The 24,433-nt window shown below is 32.7% G+C and overlaps 1 protein-coding gene across 7 annotated transcripts in view; it reads right to left on the bottom strand.

Moving 5' to 3' along the window:
• Positions 1 to 10,256: 10,256 nt before the first annotated feature.
• Positions 10,257 to 24,433, bottom strand: part of LOC134681043 (DNA replication ATP-dependent helicase/nuclease DNA2-like) — a 194,399-nt gene continuing 180,222 nt past the window's right edge. For 6 of the 7 annotated variants that reach the window (XM_063540428.1, XM_063540430.1, XM_063540429.1 and 3 more), the window contains exons 28-32: positions 23,945 to 24,119; positions 23,058 to 23,150; positions 19,174 to 19,362; positions 14,973 to 15,118; positions 10,258 to 11,608 (exon numbers count right to left, since the gene is read on the bottom strand). In XM_063540428.1, coding sequence (XP_063396498.1) covers positions 11,578 to 11,608; positions 14,973 to 15,118; positions 19,174 to 19,362; positions 23,058 to 23,150; positions 23,945 to 24,119 — 634 coding nt within the window. In that variant the 3' untranslated portion in view covers positions 10,258 to 11,577. Of the gene's footprint in view, positions 11,609 to 14,972; positions 15,119 to 19,173; positions 19,363 to 23,057; positions 23,151 to 23,944; positions 24,120 to 24,433 lie in introns of all 7 variants that reach the window. The other variant, XM_063540433.1, reaches the window with a different exon arrangement.

The following is a 24,433-nucleotide window of genomic DNA, read 5'->3' as shown; positions in this document are numbered from 1 at the left end:
CATTTTGTCGTTTGTCGTTTGTTAGTGCAAACGCTACATTTGTTTGTAACTTCAACCTAATTAAACGAAGTATTTGTTTCTACGTTTGTTAAAATTCTGTTTACCAACAACATGTGCATGCATTATTGAAAGTTCAAACAGGGTCAACAAAGACTTATTACACGATATAAAATTGAGAATGGAAATGCGGAATGTATCAAAGAGAAAACAACCCGACCATAGAAAAAACAACAGCAGAAGGTCACCAACAGGTCTTCAATGTCACGCACCCGGAGGCGTCCTTCAGTTATTTGTTTCTACTGTTGTAGCGTTTAGAAAACAACTACAAACGCGACACAATGTTGACAAAATTTTGGTTAGAAAGAAATGCGGGCATAGTTTCTCAATCACTAAAAAAACCCAAAAAAAACAAAGAGTGAACACTCTGAAATGTCTTTCAGCGCGGTAGTTTAATTAGGGTTTTAACTTTTTATTCTGTGATAAAGTTTTAATTTCTTCACTAAGATTGATTTCAATATTTAGGATAATTGTTGATTATATGATCTGTCATAATGAAGAAATAACTGTACGATACAATGTTGCATAATACTCCATACAAAACAAGTTTGCAGTGGCGGATCCAGAACTTTTCATAAAGGGGGGCCTCTCCAGTCATGCTTCCGTGATTCTCTATATAATCAACAATTTCTTTTCCACGAAAAGGAGGGAGGAGGCCTCTGTATCTGCCTATGGTTTGTAATTGTGGTGTCTTATGGGTAAAACCTGTTATCAGTATACCCTTGCTTTGATTTATGAATTATATTAAGGATCCTATTTATGAAACTATCCTGTTTTTAAGACTTTCAGACATTTCAGTGTTTTAATATGATGTCTTAAATTTTTTAAAAAGACAAGACTCCTTTTCTTTATATATTTTTTTTACTCAAAATTGCATCAAAGATGGGGTGCTCATGGGGCTATTTCTGGTTTACTGATTTGTTGTGTTAAGGTCAAATGATTTCTGCTGAGAATAATTGTTAGGTATGGGCCAAATGTAAGCAATCATATCTTTTTAATATATTGACCATTTACAAAGATTTTTAAGTCAAAATTAGCAAAATTCATTTATTTTTAAATTCTGATGTTTCAAAGAATGTGTTCAAATAACAGGAATACTCATTATTTCAATCAGAAACATTAGTCATATGAAAACACAAACATATAATAATATGAAATGTGTTATTAATGTAAACAAAAATTTTCTTATATTATGCAGTTTATTCACACATGTACTCTATATGTGCATGTCCAAAAACAAGGAAAAATGACCAAAATCGCCATATTTGCCAAAAAAACTGGTAAAGTGACTGTGTCTGTGATTATGACTGCTTAAATTATGACCAGTCCCGATGGGTTAAAAGCTTATTGTTTTTTTTATTTCCCATTACCTCAACTTTTAAACAGTTAATTAAGAATTCAAAATTTCTTAACTTATATTAAAAATCTCATAATTGTTTGCTGTGGGTGGATTGTTTATATGTTATAAGACTTGAGTTTAGGTTTGGCTATTTGCACATGTAAAATGATATGTAAAGTTTCACCTCCTCATATTTTTTTCCATCTGTACATGTATGTACTATCTGGTAAAGAATTCATTTGATTTTGATAAAGTACTTTCGGACCATTTTGCATGTTTTTTCTGTCTGACTTGCGCTTAAATACTGATAAATTGAGCTAGTGTACACGGTAGTCAGAAAAACAAAAATCATGGCAACACATCATGACTTAATTTGCATATTTTGTAAACTTTTGTGATTATGTCACCTGATCGCCATGTCGGTGACATATTACTTTTCCTCTGTTTCTTTGTTATTATTATTCTTACCTATTTTCTTGTCCACTAAATTTCTCAGAGCTAGTGGAACCAATCATCATGATTGTTGACCATAACAGCATCTGTAGATGTGCAGTTAGACCTTGGAATTTTTTAAATGGCCATGGACTGTTACCATGGAAACAGCAAAAATGTGAAAATATCGAAATGCTCCAAACCTTATGCACATTTTAATATAATGCCTCGTTCACATGTACCTTTAATTCGAATTGAATTCGAATCGAACGCGAATCAATTTCGCTAATCGCGTTCACATACTCTTCTTTTCTTTTAATTCGAATTGATTCGAATTGGCTAGTTCGAATTAACTAACTCGCATTAGAAAATACGTTTTTGTTAATCCGTATTAAAAGTTAACGTCGTAAGGACAGTAAAGAGAATTTGACGCGCATTCCAATTCGAATTAGAATTGACGTCAGGACGTTAAACGTTTCGAATGCGAATTAAAATCGAATTAGTTAATGCGAATCGAATTCGAATTACGTGTGAACTCGGCATAAATGTTGACTGGTAAGTATAGAAAAGACTTTTAAGATTGGAATTTCCAAAATGGCTGCCGCTGCCAAGGAAATATCAAAAATTTCAAAATGCTCCAAATGTTCTGAGAAAGATATTAAAATTGCCATGCATAATATATTCGCATTCACTGTTTACGATTTTCGGAATGGCTTCCATTTAGGGGTAATAGAAGGAAGGAACATCCGCTATTGCTTGCAATGACAAGTCTAGTTTTCCATGGACGTCAAGTTGGTTACTTATTCCTTATTCGTTACTTATTCCTTATTCGTTAGTTATTCCTTATTCGTTACCTATTCCTTATTCGTTACCTATTCATTACTCATTCGTTCCTTATTCCCTATACCTTATTCGTTACCTATTCGCTACTTATTTCTTATTCCTTATTCGATTTTTAATATCCTTCTCCCTTTTTAATTGTTTATATTCTTACCTCTGGTAATAGTTCTAAATTTGTTGAGGTAAAATTACCTTTTTGAGACCTATTTATATGTGTTTGTGCTCAACTGATCCTTTTACTTTATGTTCGATTATTGATTTGATTTCTATACGTTCTACCTTTTAACTGCTTTATATCCGTATGTTTGAAGATGGTTCTTGGTTCGAAGGGGTGAAATCACCGTTTTAGCGCATGTATAAATAAAAAGATGTGGTATAATTGCCAGTGAGACAACTCCCTACAATAGACCAAAATGACACAGAAATTAACAACTATAGGTCACGGTACGGCCTTCAACAATGAACAAAACCCATACCGCATAGTCAGCTATACAGGCCAGACATAACAATGTAAAACAATTCAAACAACAAAACTAACGGCCTTATTTCATATACAAAAAAATAAACGAAAACAAATATGTAACACAAAAACAAACGATAACTACTTGATTTCAGGCTCTTGGCTAGTGACAGACACATACTTACATTATATGGCACGGTTAAACTGGTTAGCAGGGTGTACAGCGTTTCGGAGCTAGACTATTACCTAGTTTAATTCGTTCCATTACTTGCTTATAATTCGCTTATAATACGTTGCACCTTTTAAAACATGATTTTTATTTGTTTTCTTGTCTCTGGTGGTAGATTTGGGTTCTTAAATGTGATATAACTCTATAAGCGGGTATGTAGTTTTTTCAGCGCACGACTGATACTCTGTTACTTATTCGTTCCTTATTCGCTTTTAACACGTTTGTTATACGTTGCACTTTTTGGAAAATGATTTTGTGTTCATGTCTCTGTTGGTAACATTGTGTTCTTAGAGATGAAATAATCCTATTAGCGCGTATGTACACGTTCCAGTGCTCGGTTAATACCCTGTTACATATTCGTTCCTTATTCGCTTTAAATACGAGTGGTATACGTTGCTCATTGAAATAATTGGTTTTTTAATTGTGTTCATGTTTCTCATGGTAACAATGTGTTCTTAGAGATGAAATAATCCTATTAGCGCGCATGTACCCGTTCCAGCGCTCGGTAAGTACCCTATTACTTATTCGCTTATAATACGCGTGGTATACGTTGCACCTTTTAAAAAAGGATTTTCAATAATGTTCATGTCTCTGGTGGTAACAATGTGTTCTTAGAGATAAAATAACCATATTAGCGCGTATGTACTCGTTCTAGCGCTCGGATAATACCCTGTTACTTATTCATTTATAACACGTTTGTTATACATTGCACCATGAAATAAATCGTTTTTCAAATGTGTTCATGTCTCTGGTGATAATAATGTGTTGTTAGAGATAAAATAACCCTATTAGCGCGTATGTTCCCGTTCCAGCGCTCGGTTAATATCCTGTTACTTATTCGTTACTTTATTCGCTTCTAATACGTTTGTTATACGTTGCACCTTTTAGAAAAGGATTTTCAATTGTGTTCATGTCTCTGGTGGTAATAATGTGTTGTTAGAGATAAAATAACCCTTTTAGTGCGTATGTACCCGTTCCAGCGCTCGGTTAATACCCTGTTACTTATTCGTTACTTTATTCGCTTAAAATACGTTTGTTATACGTTGCACCTTATAAAAAAGGATTTTCAAAAGGTGGTAAATATGTGTTCTTAGGGATGAATTAACCATATTAGCGCTCGGTTAGTACCCTATTACTTATTCGATTGTAATACGCGTGGCATACGTTTCATTATAAAATAAATCGATTTTCATGTCTCTAGTAGTGACAATGAATGTGTTCTTGAAGGTGAAATAACCCTATTAGCGCGTATGTACCAGTTTTAGCGCTCGGTTAATACATGTACATATTTACATCCAAAATACTTATTTCTGGTGAAATGATTTTTTCACTACCCTTTGTGACTTTGATTTTACAAATTTATTGAGTGCATCAAAACTGGCACCATCATTACTATTACATAATTTATTATCAACTATATTAACAGGGTATTAATCGAGAGTTGGAATGGGTACATACGCGCCAATAGGGTTAATACATCTCTAAGAACACATTGTTATCACCAGAAACATGAACACAAAAAGTGCAACGTATAACAAATGTGTAAAAAGCGAATAAGGAACGAATAAGTAACAGAGTATCAGACGTGCGCTGAAACAGCTACATACGCACTTACAGAGTTATATCACCTCTAAGGACCCAAATTTACCACCAGCGACAAGAAAAGAAATGAAAATCATGTTTTAAAAGGTGCAACGTATAATACACGTATTATAAGCGAATTAAAGCGAGTAATAGAACGAATTAAACAAGGTAATAGTCTAGCTCCGAAACGATTGACACCCTACTATCCTGTTTTACCCTGCTACATTATGTAAGTATGTGCCTGTCCCTAGTCAAAAGCCTAAAATTAAGTAGTTAGCGTTTGTTTTTGTGTTGCATATTTGTTTTCCGTTTATTTTTTGGTATATGAAATAAGGCCGTTAGATTTGTTGTTTGAATTGTTTTGCATTGTTATGTCTGGGCTTTTTATAGCTGGCTATGCGGTATGGGCTTTGTTCATTGTTGAAGGCCGTACCGTGACCTATAGTTGTTAATTTCTGTGTCATTTTGGTCTATTGTGGGGAGTTGTCTCATTGGCAATCATACCATATCTTTTTTTTTTTTTATACAAGCGCTAAAACGGTGATTTCGAATCAAAATCCATCTTCAAACATACGGAAATAAAGCAGTTTAAATTAAAGGTAGAACGTATAAAAATCAAATAAGTATCGAACATAAAGTAAAAGGATCGGTTGAACACACACACATTTAAATAGGTCATAAAAAGGTCATTTTACCTAAACAAATTTAGAATTATTACCAGAGATAAGAATATAAACAATTAAAAAGGGGGAAGGATATTAAAAATCGAATGAGTAACGAATAAGGAATAGGGAATAAGTAACGAATAAGGAATAAGAAACGAATAAGGAATAAGTAACGAATAGGTAACGAATAAGTAATGAATAAGGAATAAGTAACGAAAAAGGAGTAAGTTACCAACTTGACGTCCATTAGTTTTCCTTATTTTTCATCAAATTTTAAGTAGGTTTTATATTGAACAAGAAAGCATACCCTGATATGTTTACTAATCATTGATATTATACTGATACTCTTAAAAATAAAGCTTATTTCGACTGTCACATAACCTTAACATTGATCAATGAACCATGGCAGGCTAACAATGCTTCTATACAACAAATATAGTATTGCTTATAGTTTAAGAAAAATAGACCAACACACAAAAACTTAGCACTGAGCAATGAACCGTGAAAACTAGGTCAAGGTCAAATAAAACCTGCACGACTAACATATGGATCGTACAATATTTCCATACACCAAATATAGTTGACCTATGGCATGGCTTAAAGTATTAGATAAAAAGACTAAAACTCAAAAAGTTAACTTTGACCACTGAACCATGAAAATGAGGTCAAGGTCAGATCACATCTACCCACTAGACATGTATACCTTACAATCATTCCATACAACAAATATAGTAGACCTATTGCATTAAGTATGAGAAAAACAGAACAAAACACAAAAACTTAACTTTAACCACTGATCCATGAAAATGAGGTCAAGGTCAGATGACACCTGCCAGTTGGACATGTACACCTTACAGTCCTTCCATACACCAAATATACTAGACCTTTTGCTTATTGTATCTGAGATATAGACTTGAGCACCAAAACCTTACCTTGTTCATTGATCCATGAAATGAGGTCAAGGTCAAGTGAAAACTGTCTGACAGACATGAGGACCTTCCAAGGTACGCACATATCAAATAAAGTTATCCTATAACTTGGTTATTTTATTATTTATCAATTGTGTGATAAAACAATCAATGTACTAATTATGTCTGTAATGGGTCCACTATTGGAAATAAAATATATCTTATCTTATAGTAAGAGAGAATTCTACATTACAAAAAATCTGAACTTCTTTTTCAAGTGGTCACTGAACTATGAAAAATGAGGTTAATGACATTGGACATGTGACTGACAGAAACTTCGTAACATGAGGCATTTATATAAAAAGTATGAGGCATCCAGGTCTTCCACCTTCTAAGATATAAAGCTTTTAAGAAGTTAGCTAACGCCGCCGCCACCAGATAACTATTCCTATATGGAGCAAAAAGTATATGTGCGCACCCAAGAAACAGCTTTATATTTGGTGAGATTTTGTCAATAGTAATGATAAAGCTTCTGTTCCTTGGCTGCGCATTATGTTTCCATACCGGAAATAAAGATAGAAAACTGCATAAATTCTGTAATTTTCATTTTTGTGTGAACACGGAACATATTATGACGTAATTGTGACATCATCACATAAAAATCTTTAATGTTTTCATTTATATTTCTTAACCCTATCTGGGAACAGTATATATAATATATATGTTCCTGATCCTATGTACTTCTAAACACTATGTAAAATTGAGAATGGAAATGGGGAATGTGTCAAAGAGACAACAACCCGACCATATAAAAAACAACAGCAGAAGGTCACCAACAGGTCTTCAATGTAGCGAGAAATTAAATTCTCGCACCCGGAGGCGTCCTTCAGCTGGCCCCTAAACAAATATATACTAGTTCAGTGATAATGAACGCCATACTAATTTCCAAATTGTACACAAGAAACTACAAGAGGCTGTCACAACGACAGCAAATCGGATTTATTAACATTTATTTGTGTCCTGGCAATATCACAAGAACCATTACTGATGAATGGTGAAAGTGAAAATCGTCAATATCAAATTTGACCTCCATTTGGTCAACAGTATCAACATATTAAAATTTGAAAAGCTTAGATTGAATGGTTCATGAGTAAATGCTGAACAACGTGAATGGAAACGCTATTTTACGATCTTTCAAGAACCATAATAGTTATCAAAGGTACCAGGATTATAATTTAGTACGCCAGACGCGCGTTTCGTCTACATAAGACTCATCAGTGACGCTCATATCAAAATATTTATAAAGCCAAACAATAACAAAGTTGAAGAGCATTGAGGATCCAAAATTCAAAAAAGTTGTGCCAAATACGGCTATAACTCTTGAACGGTAAAAGTCAAAATCGTCATTATTGAACTTGACCTCCATTTCGTCATCAGTAACAACATATTAAAATTGGCACTAGCTACGGTTACATGGAAATGTAACAATAATAAACATATTATTGTTACATTGAAGACTAATTGCCGGAATGCAAAGTTGGGTAAGGAACCGACTAATTACGAATGTAACAATAATTATTGAGGCTACGGTTACATTGCGTTATTGTTACATGAAAAACGGCAATATACGCTGGATTTATTAGATTTAAGTCTTCTATAGTTTTGTTGCTTTATTCTTTCATATGTACCAAATAATACTTGTAATAATGACAAATAATAAATATTATTATTCAACATATTGTGTTTTATTAGTTTTACGTATTAATGGTTTTGATGTTTTTAAACATACTGTCCCTAGTCAGGAGCCTCTGGTCTTAGTTAGTCTTGTATGTTTTTTAATTTTAGTTTCTTGTGTATGATTGCCATCATTGGGTTTAGCGTGGCGTTCTGAAGGACGCCTCCGGGTGCGGGAGTTTCTCGCTACATTGTGGCCTTCGGCTGTTGTCTGCTCTATAGTCGGGTTGTTGTTGCTTTTAAGTTGATACATTCTACATTTCCATTCTCAATTTTACCTCAGATAAGTAGTGTCAAAGGCGAAAATTATAGTTAAATGGATTGTTGTTGGGTTTGGGTGAAAAATTTAAACTTTGGATTGGTTTGAAACGAAACTGATTTAATAACAAGACACAAATTTCATACAACTTTACAACCGCAGTTCTGAAAAAATGATATATTCAAATGCAAAGTTTGCTAACTGTGAACTTCTGAATACATGTATCCATGGAGGACGTAATTTCGTTTCAAAATCAGATGGAGCCTAAATCAAAGGTAACTTTTTTTCGCTTTAAAAAAAAATCTATACACCTATATACAAATATATACAAAAAAATGTGTCGGAATTTTATAATGCCCCAAAACCCACTTACTGGATAGTGTAGAAACTGTCTGATTGTAAATGAAAATAAATAAAGAAATTGTATGTAATAATTGTATGTATTGTAAATATAAAATAAATGTTTTCAACTTTTATTATTTAGTACACATTACTAGTCCCATCGTACATTGCCGTTTTTTTCATGTAACAATAACGCAATGTAACCGTAGCCTCAATAATTATTGTTACATTCGTAATTAATCAATTCCTTACCCAACTTTGCATTCCGGCAATTAGTCTCCAATGTAACAATATATTTCAATCTTTGAAGAACCATAACTCCTGAACAGTAAATCGCCATTATTGAACTTGACCTTCATTTAGTTGTCAGTAACAACATATTAAAATTTTAAAAGCTTTGGTTCATGAGTTAATGCACGGACAACATTTGATTGCCGCCCGCCCGACCGACCGCCTGCCGTACATCCCCAAATCAATAACCGACATTTTTGTCACAAAAATCCGGTTAAAAATTAAAAAAAATACAAGACTAACAAAGGCCAGAGGCTCCTGACTTGGGACAGACACAAAAATGCGGCGGAGTTAAACATGTTTATGAGATCTCAACCCTGCCCCTATACCTCTAGCCAATGTAGAAAAGTAAATGCATAACAATACGCACATTTAAAATTCAATTCAAGAGAAGTCCGAGTAATTTAAAAAAGTTATCCAACATTTTATTTTCTTGGGCCAAAACCAGGCCTAAATGCCCCTACTCCTTTGCAGAAGCAAATTTTGGATCTTCCCTCAGCGGGATTTGGACTCATGCTATCCGTATCGTAACGATCAAGCGCCTTGTAAGAAAGTTCGTCGACTAATATCCAGACGTTTCATATATACATTCATATACATTTGTACATTACAAGCAAACATTCTTATGTTCTCTGCTTCATAAAGGATCTTTTTTTTTGCTCTCACTTGGTTTATATTTGAGATTTAGCAGGACTTCTAGTTTTTCAGTATCAGACAGATTTGGAAATATAGGAATTTTCATTGTATGTCATTTAAATTTTTATACATGATATATGGAAATGAGATAAAACATCATTGACCTACCACTAGTGGTTTACTCTAAACTAATATAAATACTTACTACAATGTAATACATATTGAGAAAAGCAAAAGTTTCAAAGTCAATATATATTTAGACCATATAATGAGGAATCAGGCCAAATAGTCTCCTTAGAAATGATATTTACCAATGCTGATACAACTACACACAAATTATAATTGACTTACCACAAGTGGTTCACTATAAACTGACCTAATCACAAACTATTGCATTGTTGACACGGCCGTCAACGGACCTGTATACCTAAGTCTCATTTTTTGACCTATGTCAAGGCAAGAAAAAAAAGAAAGAAAAAAAACCCCAGAATTAGACGTGGCAGTGAATTTTATTTTATACATCCCTTAATACAACAGAAAAGTCAAACTGAAGCCCAGTTCTGAGAGTACTTGCAGTTATTGTCACCTAGCTCAAAGCCAATAACAACTAATTATAAAAATGTATCTTCTTTGTTCTAAAATTTATATGTTTATCTTCAAAACAAAAGAATGTCTTATGTATATTATTTTATCAAATGCAGTGTATATCAATTTATAAAGCTCTGCAGAGCATAAGTAGTACAGTCAGTACTGTATATGTATATGTATCAACTTTAAATAAAGCTTTTGACTTGAGATCTAAACAAGGGGGTCCAGAACCCTAAATCTCGGGTTAACAACTCGAAATCCCCGGGTCCCGAATTTAAATAAATTTAAATCCCAACATTTCGAAAAAAAGAATTCCCAGATCCTTAAAGGGTCAATCCAGAAATACCGAGCTAAAAAAACCCTATCCTGTACTCCCAATAAAGGTCCTACCCCCCTTCAATGAAGAAGAAAGCAACAAACAATTTGAAAAGCTGAGGAAATCAACTAAAAACCTCTGTAAACAAGAATGTGTCCACAGTACACGGATGCCCCACTCACACTATCATTTTCTATGTTTACTGGACCGTGAAAGTGAAATTCGAATAAATTCTCTAATTTGGCATTAATCATGGAGACTACTATCGTAGGTGGAGCATAAAAACACTGCTGAATAAATTATGTTTTAATACATTTGAACAAAAAATATTTGCCTATTACATTAATACATTTGAACAAAAAATATTTGCATATCACATTAATACATGTTGATGAATGTTACAGTTAGTGAACAAATTGGAAAACTATATTAATACAGATAAATAACCTTTGTGAGCACTATAGAAAGTCACTGATTTAACTTATTACAGTAATGAAGAGATGCAAATATAGCATGCATCTTCAAGATGAGAACAAATTAACAATACATACAATAGGTAATAATCAGATGGATGAATGAACGCTTATATTTGAAATCAATGGCGCCTATTACAATGGGCAGATTTAAAAATGATTTTCCATTGTTACACCTTCAGACTAGCATCTCACAGCCTCTGGGTTCAATTTTTGTTGTCTCCTTTAAGTGGATTTCTGTCCTCATTATTTTGAGCAATCAATTCAAGGTATACTCAAAATCATAGCTTCAAACATCAGCCTTTAGCAGTTGATCAAATCATCAAAAAACAAAACAAATCCCTGTAAATGCTAGTTATTCTCTCTTCAATTTTCTATTCTTAATACATTTGTATTAATAGAATTATTCATCAAGAAAGGATTTTCAAAGTTCCAGCTCAGATAGTGTGACAATGTCTTGTGTTAAAGAAAATAAAAAAAATGTATACAGTAATCAAAAGTGCAACATAAGTAATCCTTTTCATCAGAGACAAATGTATGTAGCATTTAGATCTTCTACTGTCTGATATATAAAGCTTTGTACATATAAGAATGCATGACTGAGGGGCTTCAATTTGTCAACTTGAAACTAACTACATCTAGCTGACAAAATAACTCACTTTCAAATAAACTGTTATCTCAGAGATAATGTTGAAATTCAAATATCAATACTTTAACATGTATGTTTTGCAAATATATAAAGTCAATGAACCATGACTGAAGGTACATGGCTAAACAATCTCCATGGAAATGAGAAGTGCCATGCTTATATAATTATCTACAACTGCATACCAAATACCATTGACTTATCATAAGAAGTTCCCTTTAAACAAACAAAAACTAACAAAACCTTTGAATTGACTTATTTAGAAGGAATATAGTTACGATACTGTTGTCAGGTCATTAAAGATTGCATATTGATTCACTTATAGGGTCTTTGCGTCGGAACTAAACACATTTATTAAAAAAAACAGTTGTTGGCATGACACGGGTTATGTTCTTCTCATAAATGTTATGATGGTATGATACTAAACCCCTAACCGGAAGGATTGTGCCTGATGTTCATATGATGAAATCATAATCTTTCAGTCAGTTTAATTGAAGTCTGGAGCTGGCATGTCAGTTAACTGCTAGTAGTCTGTTGTTATTTATGTATTATTGTCATTTTGTTTACTTTCTTTGGTTACATCTTCTGACATCAGACTCGGACTTCTCTTGAACTGAATTTTAATGTGCATGTGCGTATTGTTATGCGTTTACTTTTCTACATTGGCTAGAGGTATAGGGGGAGGGTTGAGATCTCACAAACATGTTTAACCCCGCCGCATTTTTGCGCCTGTCCCAAGTCAGGAGCCTCTGGCATTGGATCCTCTTGTATTATTTTAATTTTAGTTTCTTGTGTACAATTTGGAAATTAGTATGGCGTTCATTATCACTGAACTAGTATATATTTGTTTAGGGGCCAGCTGAAGGATGCCTCTGGGTGCGGGAATTTCTCGCTACATTGAAGACCTGTTGGTGATCTTCTGCTGATGTTTTTTTCTACGGTCAGGTTGTTGTCTTTTTGACACATTCCCCATTTCCATTCTCAATTTAATAAACACAAACTAATACAAGTAAACCAATCAAAATTTCAAAGTCAATAAACCATAACTGAGGGTGCAGGGTCAAATAATCTCCATGGTAATGAGATGTGCAAATGCTAATACAACTGCATACCAAATATCATTGACCTACCACTAGTGGTTCCCTATAATTTATCAATGATCTAATCACAAACTAATACATAACATGAAAACTAAGCAAAAGTTTCAAAGTCAATAGACTACTGTATGACTTAGGGGGCGGGGCAAATAATCTCCATGGAAATGAGATATGCCAATGCTTAAACAACTGCATACCAATTATCACTAACTTACCACTAATAGTTCCCCATAAACTGACCTATTCAGAAATTAATACATGAAAACTAACTTCTAAGCAAAATTTTCAAAGTCGACCATGACTGATATCAAATATCACATAAATGTATTATGATCCAAGAAAATGAGGTCAAGGTCAGATGAACCAAACGAAAATACATGTACATCTTACAATCATTTGATACAACAAATGATGTTGATTTATTGCTTATAATTTCTAAGAGACAGACATTACCAAAACACTGAACAGTGACCAATGAACCATGAAAATTAGTCAGATGAACCATGCAAGACAGACATGTACACCTTACAATCAATCTGTTCATTAAATATAGTTGACCTATTGCTTATAGCATCTAAAAAACAAACTTAACCATGAAAACTGAACATTGCATGACCAATAAACATATAAATGAGGTCAGGGACTGACATGTACATCATTAAATATTTCCATAAAATGAGTAGCCTAAGGTTTGCTGATTGGATTTGGATTCTGATTAAATTAACACATTCTACTTTAAATACATCCTGTTATAAATACATTATATGTAAGATTGAAGATAATCAAGATAAAATCTAGAAATTAACTTAAAAAAAATGATATTAAAACCTTATATCATGAGAAAATACAACACTTAAGTAAGTGATTAATTTTCTTAATCTCTAACTTATTTTTTTTACAGGAAATGATGCTGTTATACAAACTAAATAAATAGCTTTACAACCACAGCGGTCAAACCCTGAACAGTTGGAGAAAATGGACACAATATTCTTGCTTGATACAGGTCTGAATTTGGATTGTAATTAAATATTTGACACAAAATAGGTTTCTGACACAGAATAACTGTAGTCAAAGAACTTAGAATAGAATATATGATTTGAATTTATATTCATTTTTTTTTTACTCTTGTGCAATACACCATGCTGTAGCGAATTGACCCCTCCCAATTACCCCTCCATTTATTTTGTGCTATAAACTGTGCATGCTGTTGAAAATTGCCCCCCCCCCACCCCCCCAATTTTTTTTGAAGAAATTTTCTTTTTTAATTTTACAAATTTTCAGAATAATTGTCCTCCCCACAATTTCTTTTTTACAATCATCCCCCTAATTTTTTTCACACTCCCCCTTATGATACGGTTATAATCTTAATTCAAATTTCCAGTGGAGTTTGCAACCATAATTACCTATTTAATAATTTAAAAGCAGTGTGAGGGAGGTAATCCAAACTTAACATTTTACTTTTAAAAGCAATTGTCCATTAACCAGGACACCCTTGTTTTTCACCCTTTGATGCCCCTTATTCCTAAAGGTTTGAACCATAATAATACTTGTAAAAGCATGTAACGTTTTGCACGGTGAATATCCTTTTTTGACAGGTGAAGATGCTTATTCAAATCCCATTCATATAGAAAAACCTACTAATATTTTATCAATATGGAATAAGACCGTTTCCTTGCCATACACCGTTCCACAAGTTATTGTCTGGAAATTAGAAAAAAGGCTTATTTGGGCCCCATTTTGGTCCCTTATTCCTTAACTGTTAGGACCACAACCACTAAAAATAATCAACACTTTCCTTTGTGATTATAAATCTTGTGTTTAAATTTCATAGATTTCTATTCACTTTATACTAAAGTTATTGTCCAAAAACCAAATGTCATCGGCAAGGCGGATGAGGAAGACCAGACAACAATATTGCAGTCATAGAAAAAAGATGGAGGTCATATAGAGTTCTGGCAAAAGGTTGAACTGAACTTTTAAACAATTTAAAACTCCAAATGTATTATACAACATAGCAAACACACGGTTACCCTTTCAACACTTAAGAACCTCATCCATCATTTATAAAAGGATATGAGATCATTTTTCTTCATCAGGTTTAGTATGACTGCCAAAGGTTGATAAGTCTGTAATGTCACATAGTCACCAACCATAATCAACTTCTTCTTTGCCCTGGAAACTGCCACATTCAATCTTCTTACATCTTTCAACAAGTCTCCTGACTGTAAACATAAATTAGACTGTAAACAAATGAAAGAATCATTGTATATCTACACTACATTAATGTAAAGACAGAAGTCTCCTTCGATAAATACTTCCTCTACTTGTAACAGTAGATATACCAATCAAAAGAATTTCATCAAATAGGGGATTTTGTAAACAGGAATGAATTATTAATCAAATGAATCATAGAACAATGAGACAAAAGCAAAAGAAATAACTGCCAAATTATTTTCATTATAAAACTATTTGGCACTATAGATAACTTTCTTCAACCTTAGATTGCATGTGCAAGGCAATAAACATGTAAACTATTATAGACTATTCAATGCCCATGTTTAACATTTCTGACAATGATATCACTGAAATGCAAAAGATAATTCTCTATTCTTACAGATACTTTACAGCTTTATTGTCTGTTGACCTGATATCTTACAGATACTTTACAGCTTTATTGTCTGTTGATCTGATATCTTACAGATACTTTACAGCTTTATTTTATGTTGACCTGATATCTTACAGATGCTTTACAGCTTTACTGTCTGTTGACCTGATATCTTACAGATACTTTACAGCTTTATTGTCTGTTGACCTGATATCTTACAGATACTTTACAGCTTTATTTTATGTTGACCTGATATCTTACAGATACTTTACAGCTTTATTGTCTGTTGAACTGATATCTTACAGATACTTTACAGCTTTATTGTCTGTTGACCTGATATCTTACAGATACTTTACAGCTTTATTTTATGTTGACCTGATATCTTACAGATACTTTACAGCTTTATTGTCTGTTGATCTGATATCTTACAGATACTTTACAGCTTTATTTTATGTTGACCTGATATCTTACAGATGCTTTACAGCTTTATTTTATGTTGACCTGATATCTTACAGATACTTTACAGCTTTATTGTCTGTTGAACTGATATCTTACAGATACTTTACAGCTTTATTGTCTGTTGACCTGATATCTTACAGATACTTTACAGCTTTATTGTCTGTTGACCTGATATCTTACAGATACTTTACAGCTTTACTATCTGTTGACCTGATATCTTACAGATACTTTACAGCTTTATTGTCTGTTGAACTGATATCTTACAGATACTTTACAGCTTTACTATCTGTTGACCTGATATCTTACAGATGCTTTACAGCTTTACTGTCTGTTGGACTGATATCTTACAGATACTTTACAGCTTTACTGTCTGTTGACCTGATATCTAACAGATACTTTACAGCTTTACTGTCTGTTGGACTGATATCTAACAGATACTTTACAGCTTTATTGTCTGTTGACCTGATATCTTACAGATACTTTACAGCTTTACTGTCTGTTGACCTGATATCTAACAGATACTTTACAGCTTTACTGTCTGTTGGACTGATATCTAACAGATACTTTACAGCTTTATTGTCTGTTGGCCTGATATCTAACAGATAGTTTACAGCTTTATTGTCTGTTGACCTGATATCTTACAGATACTTTACAGCTTTACTGTCTGTTGACCTGATATCTTACAGATACTTTACAGCTTTATTGTCTGTTGACCTGATATCTAACAGATACTTTACAGCTTTACTGTCTGTTGACCTGATATCTAACAGATACTTTACAGCTTTACTGTCTGTTGGACTGATATCTTACAGATACTTTACAGCTTTACTGTCTGTTGACCTGGAATCTAACAGATACTTTACAGCTTTATTGTCTGTTGAACTGATATCTTACAGATACTTTACAGCTTTACTGTCTGTTGACCTGATATCTTAGGCCACTGTTTTTTAATTTGTTGGTTTACGGATTTTCCCCATGAAAAAGTCGGGTCGGTTGGTCGGGAAAAAAAAGAAAAAAAAAGATCTTTCAAGACAGAAAAAAAATGCAAAATAAATATACAAAATGTTTTTATGCTATTTTTGTCATCATTTCAAATTTGAGTTCGATGACATATTCTTGCTCAGCTGTCATAAATATCGCATGACATTGTCTAATGATTTGCCGTTAAAAAGGGGGGTGTTCACAAACAAAGACGAAATTAAATCATCTTTTCACAAACAAGAAAGACAAATTCGCGTAGCTCTTAATCAATTCCAGAAAACTTGGTGAGTAATGATCTTCAAAAACGAAAACTGATAAAGAAAAAAAATGTAAAAAACGTCGTACGAAAATAAGTTTCAACACACGTGTCAAAAACATAATAGACTCGTCCACCGAAAAAACGAGAATATCGGGTTAATCTAGTGTCATGCATTCCCGTTTTTAATCCAAATGGATGATATCTTTTTATTTTCCATGAAACAAGAAAATTCTAAATGACTTGTTGATATTCAGAACTTTTACTTCCAAGGTGCTTTCCACCAGTCCACATTTGGACAAGTCTATTTCTATGAGATTATGCACCTTACAGACTGATGACAAATAAGGGAAACGAACTTATTGTGTAATGGGTTTTAAACACAGATTTCGTTCCGCAAAATTATTTGCGTAAATGACATTTCAAGGTTAGTTATAATTGATTTGTCTATTTTTAGAAACGTAAACTGGAAGTTTTATTTTTTCACAACAGAGAGTGTTATCAATTTTGTTAGTGATTCATGCATTTCATTTCATAAAAAAAGAAGCATTTAATTATTTTTTCAGGGATAATGTATTTGTTTGGGTCGGCGGGAATAAAAAAGCATGAAAAGTCAATTTTATTTTTATTCTAGGAATCGGCAAAATCGGGTCGGCGGATCCGTAAACCAACAAATTAAAAAATCCTGGCCTTACAGATACTTTACAGCTTTACTGTCTGTTGGACTGATATCTTACAGATACTTTACAGCTTTACTGTCTGTTGACCTGATATCTTACAGAAACTTTATAGCTTTATTGTCTGTTGACCTGATATCTTACAGATGCTTTACAGCTTTATTGTCTGTTGACCGGATATCTAACAGATACTTTACAGCTTTATTTTATGTTGACCTGATATCTTACAGATACTTTACAGCTTTACGGTCTGTTGACCTGATATCTTACATATACTTTACAGCTTTACGGTCTGTTGACCTGATATCTTACAGATACTTTACAGCTTTATTGTCTGTTGACCTGATATCTAACAGATACTTTACAGCTTTATTGTCTGTTGACCTGATATCTTACAGATGCTTTACAGCTTTACTGTCTGTTGGACTGATATCTTACAGATACTTTACAGCTTTACTGTCTGTTGACCTGATATCTTACAGATACTTTACAGCTTTATTGTCTGTTGGCCTGATATCTAACAGATAGTTTACAGCTTTATTGTCTGTTGACCTGATATCTTACAGATACTTTACAGCTTTATTGTCTGTTGATCTGATATCTTACAGATACTTTACAGCTTTACTGTCTGTTGGACTGATATCTTACAGATACTTTACAGCTTTACTATCTGTTGACCTGATATCTTACAGATACTTTACAGCTTTACTGTCTGTTGACCGGATATCTAACAGATACTTTACAGCTTTATTTTATGTTGACCTGATATCTTACAGATACTTTACAGCTTTACGGTCTGTTGACCTGATATCTTACATATACTTTACAGCTTTACGGTCTGTTGACCTGATATCTTACAGATACTTTACAGCTTTACGGTCTGTTGAACTGATATCTAACAGATACTTTACAGCTTTACTGTCTGTTGACCTGATATCTTACAGATGCTTTACAGCTTTACTGTCTGTTGACCTGATATCTTACAGATACTTTACAGCTTTATTGTCTGTTAACCTGATATCTAAACTTGAAAGAGGGACGAAAGATACCAAAGGGAAGGTCAAACTCATAAATTGAAAATAAACTGACAACACCATGGCTAAAAATGAAAAAAGACAAACAATAGTACACATGACACAACATAGAAAACTTAAGAATAAACCACACATTCCCCATCAAAAACTAGGGATGATCTCAGGTGCTTCGGAAGGATAAAGTAGAAGGTGCATTTTTCTTAATGCCTCAAATGGGTTATGGCTACTATAAAACCAATCAGATGAATACAGACATTATTCATACCTTAAAGTTTTCAGATAATTTCTCCTTATAACTTCTTGTAAATGATATAATCACAAGTTCTTTATCCCTTCCCTGATACTGATCTACTGTATTAACCTCTACAGCACAGTTAGATAAACTATCATGAATCACTCTCACTTGATGTCTGTAAGGGGCAATGACACCAATATCTTCAGACAGCAATCCTCCCTGAATGTAAACAAAACACAAATTGAAAACAAATCTTAAATCTAGAACATTGTTATTGCGAACCCAATGATACTTTCTATAGATTTATTTGATAGTTGCCTATCCATTCAAACTTTTGGCAGTTCTTTTGTCTGATTGTACAAATACAATAGCTATTGTTTTCTAAGTAGTTTATTCACTGGGACCTTTAAATTTTTTCTAAGAGAAATATATCACTCATTGCTTAATTTTTCACCTGAGTAAAAAAAATATCTGCTAAATAGGTAGAAATAACATGTCTTGAACTGAATTTTAATGTGCGTATTGTTATGCGTTTACTTTTCTACATTGGTTAGAGGTATAGGGGGAGGGTTGAGATCTCACAAACATGTTTAACCCTGCCGCATTGTTGCGCCTGTCCCAAGTCAGGAGCCTCTGGCCTTTGTTAGTCTTGTATTATTTTAATTTTAGTTTCTTGTGTACAATTTGGAAATTAGTATGGCATTCATTATCACTGAACTAGTATATATTTGTTTACAGGCCAGCTGAAGAATGCCTCCGGGTGCGGGAATTTCTCGCTACATTGAAGACCTGTTGGTGTCAGGTGACCTTCTGCTGTTGTTTATTTTTATGGTCGGGTTATTGTCTCTTTGACACATTCCCCATTTCCATTCTCAATTTTATTAACATTAAAAACTGCATATGATTTCGTATTTGTTAAAAATTAATGATAAATTTTGAATCTGTTGAATGTAAACACTGATTCAAACATTAATAAAAGTTAATTTCTGACAAAATTTTCAACATTGTTTCTATTTAATTTTTTTTGTATCTTTGACAAAAAAAAACTAAAAATGGTGGACACTCTTAAAAGTATTCTATAACTAAATAAAGGCTAAAAAATGCAATTTGATAGGAACAATACTTAAGTTTTTTAAAAATCTACTCTTTATGATTCAGTTAGTGTTTATTTTGAAGAGATTGAAAAAATTATTATTGATATTGAATAAACACAAAATCACATTTTATGTCTCGACCAAGGCATTGCTTATATATAAACCTTTGATAAAAATCTTTCAAAATTGTACACACATAATTATAATTTATATTTCCAAGGGTAATAACTTTTAAAATAAAATGCTTAGCCAAGCTCAGCATGGTACGACCACACAGGTTAAACCATGAACAGTTGGGAAAGTTTGGACCAAGGATCCAGATTTTTTTTCACTTAATTTCGGTCATTTTCGGTCATTTTCATATAACTTAAAAGTTGGTGCCCCTTTTCAAAAAAAGATTGTCAAAATCTCATTACTGCACGAGTATGCTCATACTCATAGCATCAACAAACTTGTTTCACTGTTGCATCACATAAGGGAAGGCAACAGTTTAAAATAGAATGATTTTAATGACTCAAAACAATAATTTTCTCAGTCATCGCATAAGTTTCCTTTGATTCTGAAGTCAAAATTCAAACCGGATGTAATGCGACAATACTAAAACGAACAATTCCTGACTCATTTCCGGGATTAGTTTTGTTTATCAAATTCACAGGAAATCATTGACTTTTTAATATTTTGTCTTTAATAGTGTAATAATATTAAAGAAAATAGTTGGACTTGCTTTATTTAACATGAAATCATTTTAAATTTACGATTTAGTGTCTAATCTGCGGAAGAGAATTTCAAACATGCATATTGCATAGTAAAAAGCATGTGTGTTGTGAAAAAATACTTTTTTCTACGTAAATTAAATCAAGTTTAAATTTAATTTTAAATCAGAATAGACATTGTCTTAGCTGAAAAGTAAATAAATAATGAAGACAGTTTTTATGGAATTTTAATTTATTTACAATTTAGTTCTGAGCTTGTCAGGTGTGAATTAAAAACACAGGTAAATTAGATTAGCGATCATTAGCCAATATTCCCCTGAGGCATAACAAAAGTTGTTAATTCAGGAGGGCCCTCATGATTATAACACTATACCTGGAGTGGCAGTTTTATTACAGGAAAGGGATAACAAAACAAAAAATAAGTTCAAAATCGAGATTAAGAAAAACGATCTTAATGAAATGACCGGAATTATTTCTCTAAAAAAAAAAAGACCGAAATCCCAACAATTCATTTAAGACTTTTGAGTTTCCAAATCAGTCATGACTGGCATATATGACCTTTTCCAGATCCTTGGTTTGGACACAATATTCAAGCTTAAAACTCTGAATTTGGATTGTGATCAAAGATTCTTAAAAATTTGAAATTGGATATTTAATTTACCTAGTATTAACTGATTTCTAAAATCTAACAACATGGTTAGGTAAAGCATATAAAAAATCACCAATTTTTTTTTATAGATGAAATCAAACATAGTTTTATTTGGCACACCTCAAACCTTAATATAGTCTTATTTGAAAACAGCGCCGAAAAAAACTAATTTAAATGCACAATAGGATTCTGCATATGAAATTAACAAAAGTAGTTTTGGAGGCTTAATCAAACCTCAATGTAGGCCAATTTAAAAACGGGGCCCAAGATTCAGAGCTCTTTGGATTGTATTGGTGTCCAAAGGTTGATATGAATATGATAAACATTATTTGATTATATTTATCCAATACAAATTACGAATCAACTGTATGATGTCATCATATACATGTATTTCAATAAACACAATGAATGTGGATGTTTCTTCATACATCCTTTTCGAAAAGAATACAAATTAGTTATGTTCTAATTTGCTGATGACAAAATCTATATTTGTGCCAATTTAGACGATATTCAAAGATCTAATAACAACACTATTAAGATAACCTTTACTAATAAGTTTGTTTGAAGGTTTGATGAGTTTACATGGATAACATAGTGATTTCCGTGCATTTAGTATAATCGTAAAATTTAGGATATGAAATACGGTTTTAAATAAATTTTCAGCCAAATTTTTTCAATCAAATCTTTGTATCTTTGAAGGAATTTAGTAAAAGTTTTAAGTAATTTATGGTAACAAAATCTCTGACTTAAATAATTTACCAGTGATGCATTGAATACATTAAAAACTATGACATCACTACACACACAGACATAATAAATGAGTTTAAACATATAAGCACTGTATGAGCCAAAGTTAAACATTGACGTTAAAACATTAATGGGAAATAAAATTTCATCTCTTTTGTCGGTGGTTCTCTAAAAGAAGTCATTTATATGCATTTCCCATAGTGTCCTATGTTAAACTAAGTCCCCTGCTGGCAGCCATCTTGGATGATGGATCAGCTACAAAGTAACAACACTTGGTCATCATCTCATAAGGAACATTCATGCTATGTTTGGTTTTTTATTCCATTCAGTGGTTCTCTAAAAGAAGACATTTTTATGTATTTCCCATAGGGTCCTATGTTAAACTAAGTCCCCTGCGGGCGGCCATCTTGAATGATGGATTGTCTATAAAGTAACATTTGGTCAGCACCTCATAAGGAACATTTTAGCCATATTTGGTTCCATTCCATTGTCATTCTCTAGAAGAAGTTCAAAATGTAAAAGTTAACGACGACAACGGACACAAGACACCAAGTGATGAGAATAGCTCACTTGGTCCTTTGGGCAAAGTGAGCTAAAAATTAAGAGAACCTCATTTCATATGATTTTAAAAGCCCTATTAATTAAAGCACAATATACTGTATTGGATCTGATTATAAGTTCAATAACAAACTTTTGATGCTCAAGCCATACCTTAAGACATGTACTGACAAGTTTTTGTACAATTTTACTCTCTCCAAAATTAACAACCATACCAGAATTATCTTTAGACTCCCCTGCTTGCACCTGTAACAATAAATACTCATGAATCAAAAATTCAAAATCTTTTGTAAATTTCAAGTTTGAGAAATAGTTAAAAACTGAAAGTCACTTGATAAAATATTTTTTGGGGTCGCCAAAGGTTCCAAACGCCTAAATCAAATAATTTAAATAACTAGCAGAGTGTGTTTTGATTTAAATGTTGAATATTTTAATTTTCTTTTCTTCTTCTCCTGTACCTGCATCATGACTGCATGAACTCTTTAATTCTATTTTTAGAAATTCTCACTGGAAGGCCTCTGATAGACTGAGTGAGCGTAAAATCTCTATTATCGATAGCCAATGACAAACAAGTTAAAGGTAAAAGATTCAGTATCAACATATGTGTTGCAGTTGTCTACACTGTTATGAAAATGATTCTTTCATTAATTACAATTCAGTATCTTAATGTAATATGTTGACAGTATTTATATTGTCAGGGCCATCTGCTGTAAAAAGTAGTAAAATGTTCATGCAGAAGGATATACTTAAGGGTAAATAAAATGCCTTAAATTTAAGAGTTAAAGTCCCATTACTCTGGAATGAAAATCAGAAAATTTGAAATTAGAAAAAATGGGTTACTTAATTTATTATCTCAATAGTTGTGTCTACAATTGGCATATGACAACTGTTACATATCTTGAAATGTACATTTTTTGTAAGTTAAAATTGTAAACACAATCTAGCTTATAGAAAATTTAACTGACTGTCTGAATTTTATAGCAAATGTCTTTTACAAATTTAAATTTAATTCATTTTAAGACTGTAGAATATGCCTTTACCTCTGAAGTATCTATAAAGATGGTAGCTTTGTATGGGGTGCCCTTGAACACTTGATTTAACCAAATTTCTGAAATATGATCAGTGTCCATCTCTAATTGACCACTAGCTACTGCATCACAACCACACTGCAATAATCCATCATACACCAGAACATTACTCAGTGCCATGATCTGCCTAAAGACAATAAATATAAAGCATTAATAGACCACTTTCCAGTTTGTCCTTCACAGGAAAAAACTTCCTCAATTATGCACTACTTTATGATGCCATTTATCGGATAGAGGGTAAATATATATTACTGCCCTATTCACATTCATCAAGTGTCTTAGTGATCATCATTGAGCAGGATAAACTAGAAATAGTGATTGTTCTGTAGGTATTAAATCATAATTCCGTAATAACAGCAGTGCTGATTGTCAATTATGAGAATTCAATTTGCCAAATAATTTGTGCAATGTAGGATCATAGTTTTCTAACCACTTGCTCAA

Source organism: Mytilus trossulus, chromosome 8, assembly GCF_036588685.1.
Source record: "Mytilus trossulus isolate FHL-02 chromosome 8, PNRI_Mtr1.1.1.hap1, whole genome shotgun sequence".
Taxonomy (NCBI): Eukaryota; Metazoa; Mollusca; class Bivalvia; order Mytilida; family Mytilidae; genus Mytilus; species Mytilus trossulus.
The sequence above is the reverse complement of the archived record's forward strand: the minus strand, read 5'-3'. Positions and strand labels throughout refer to the sequence as shown.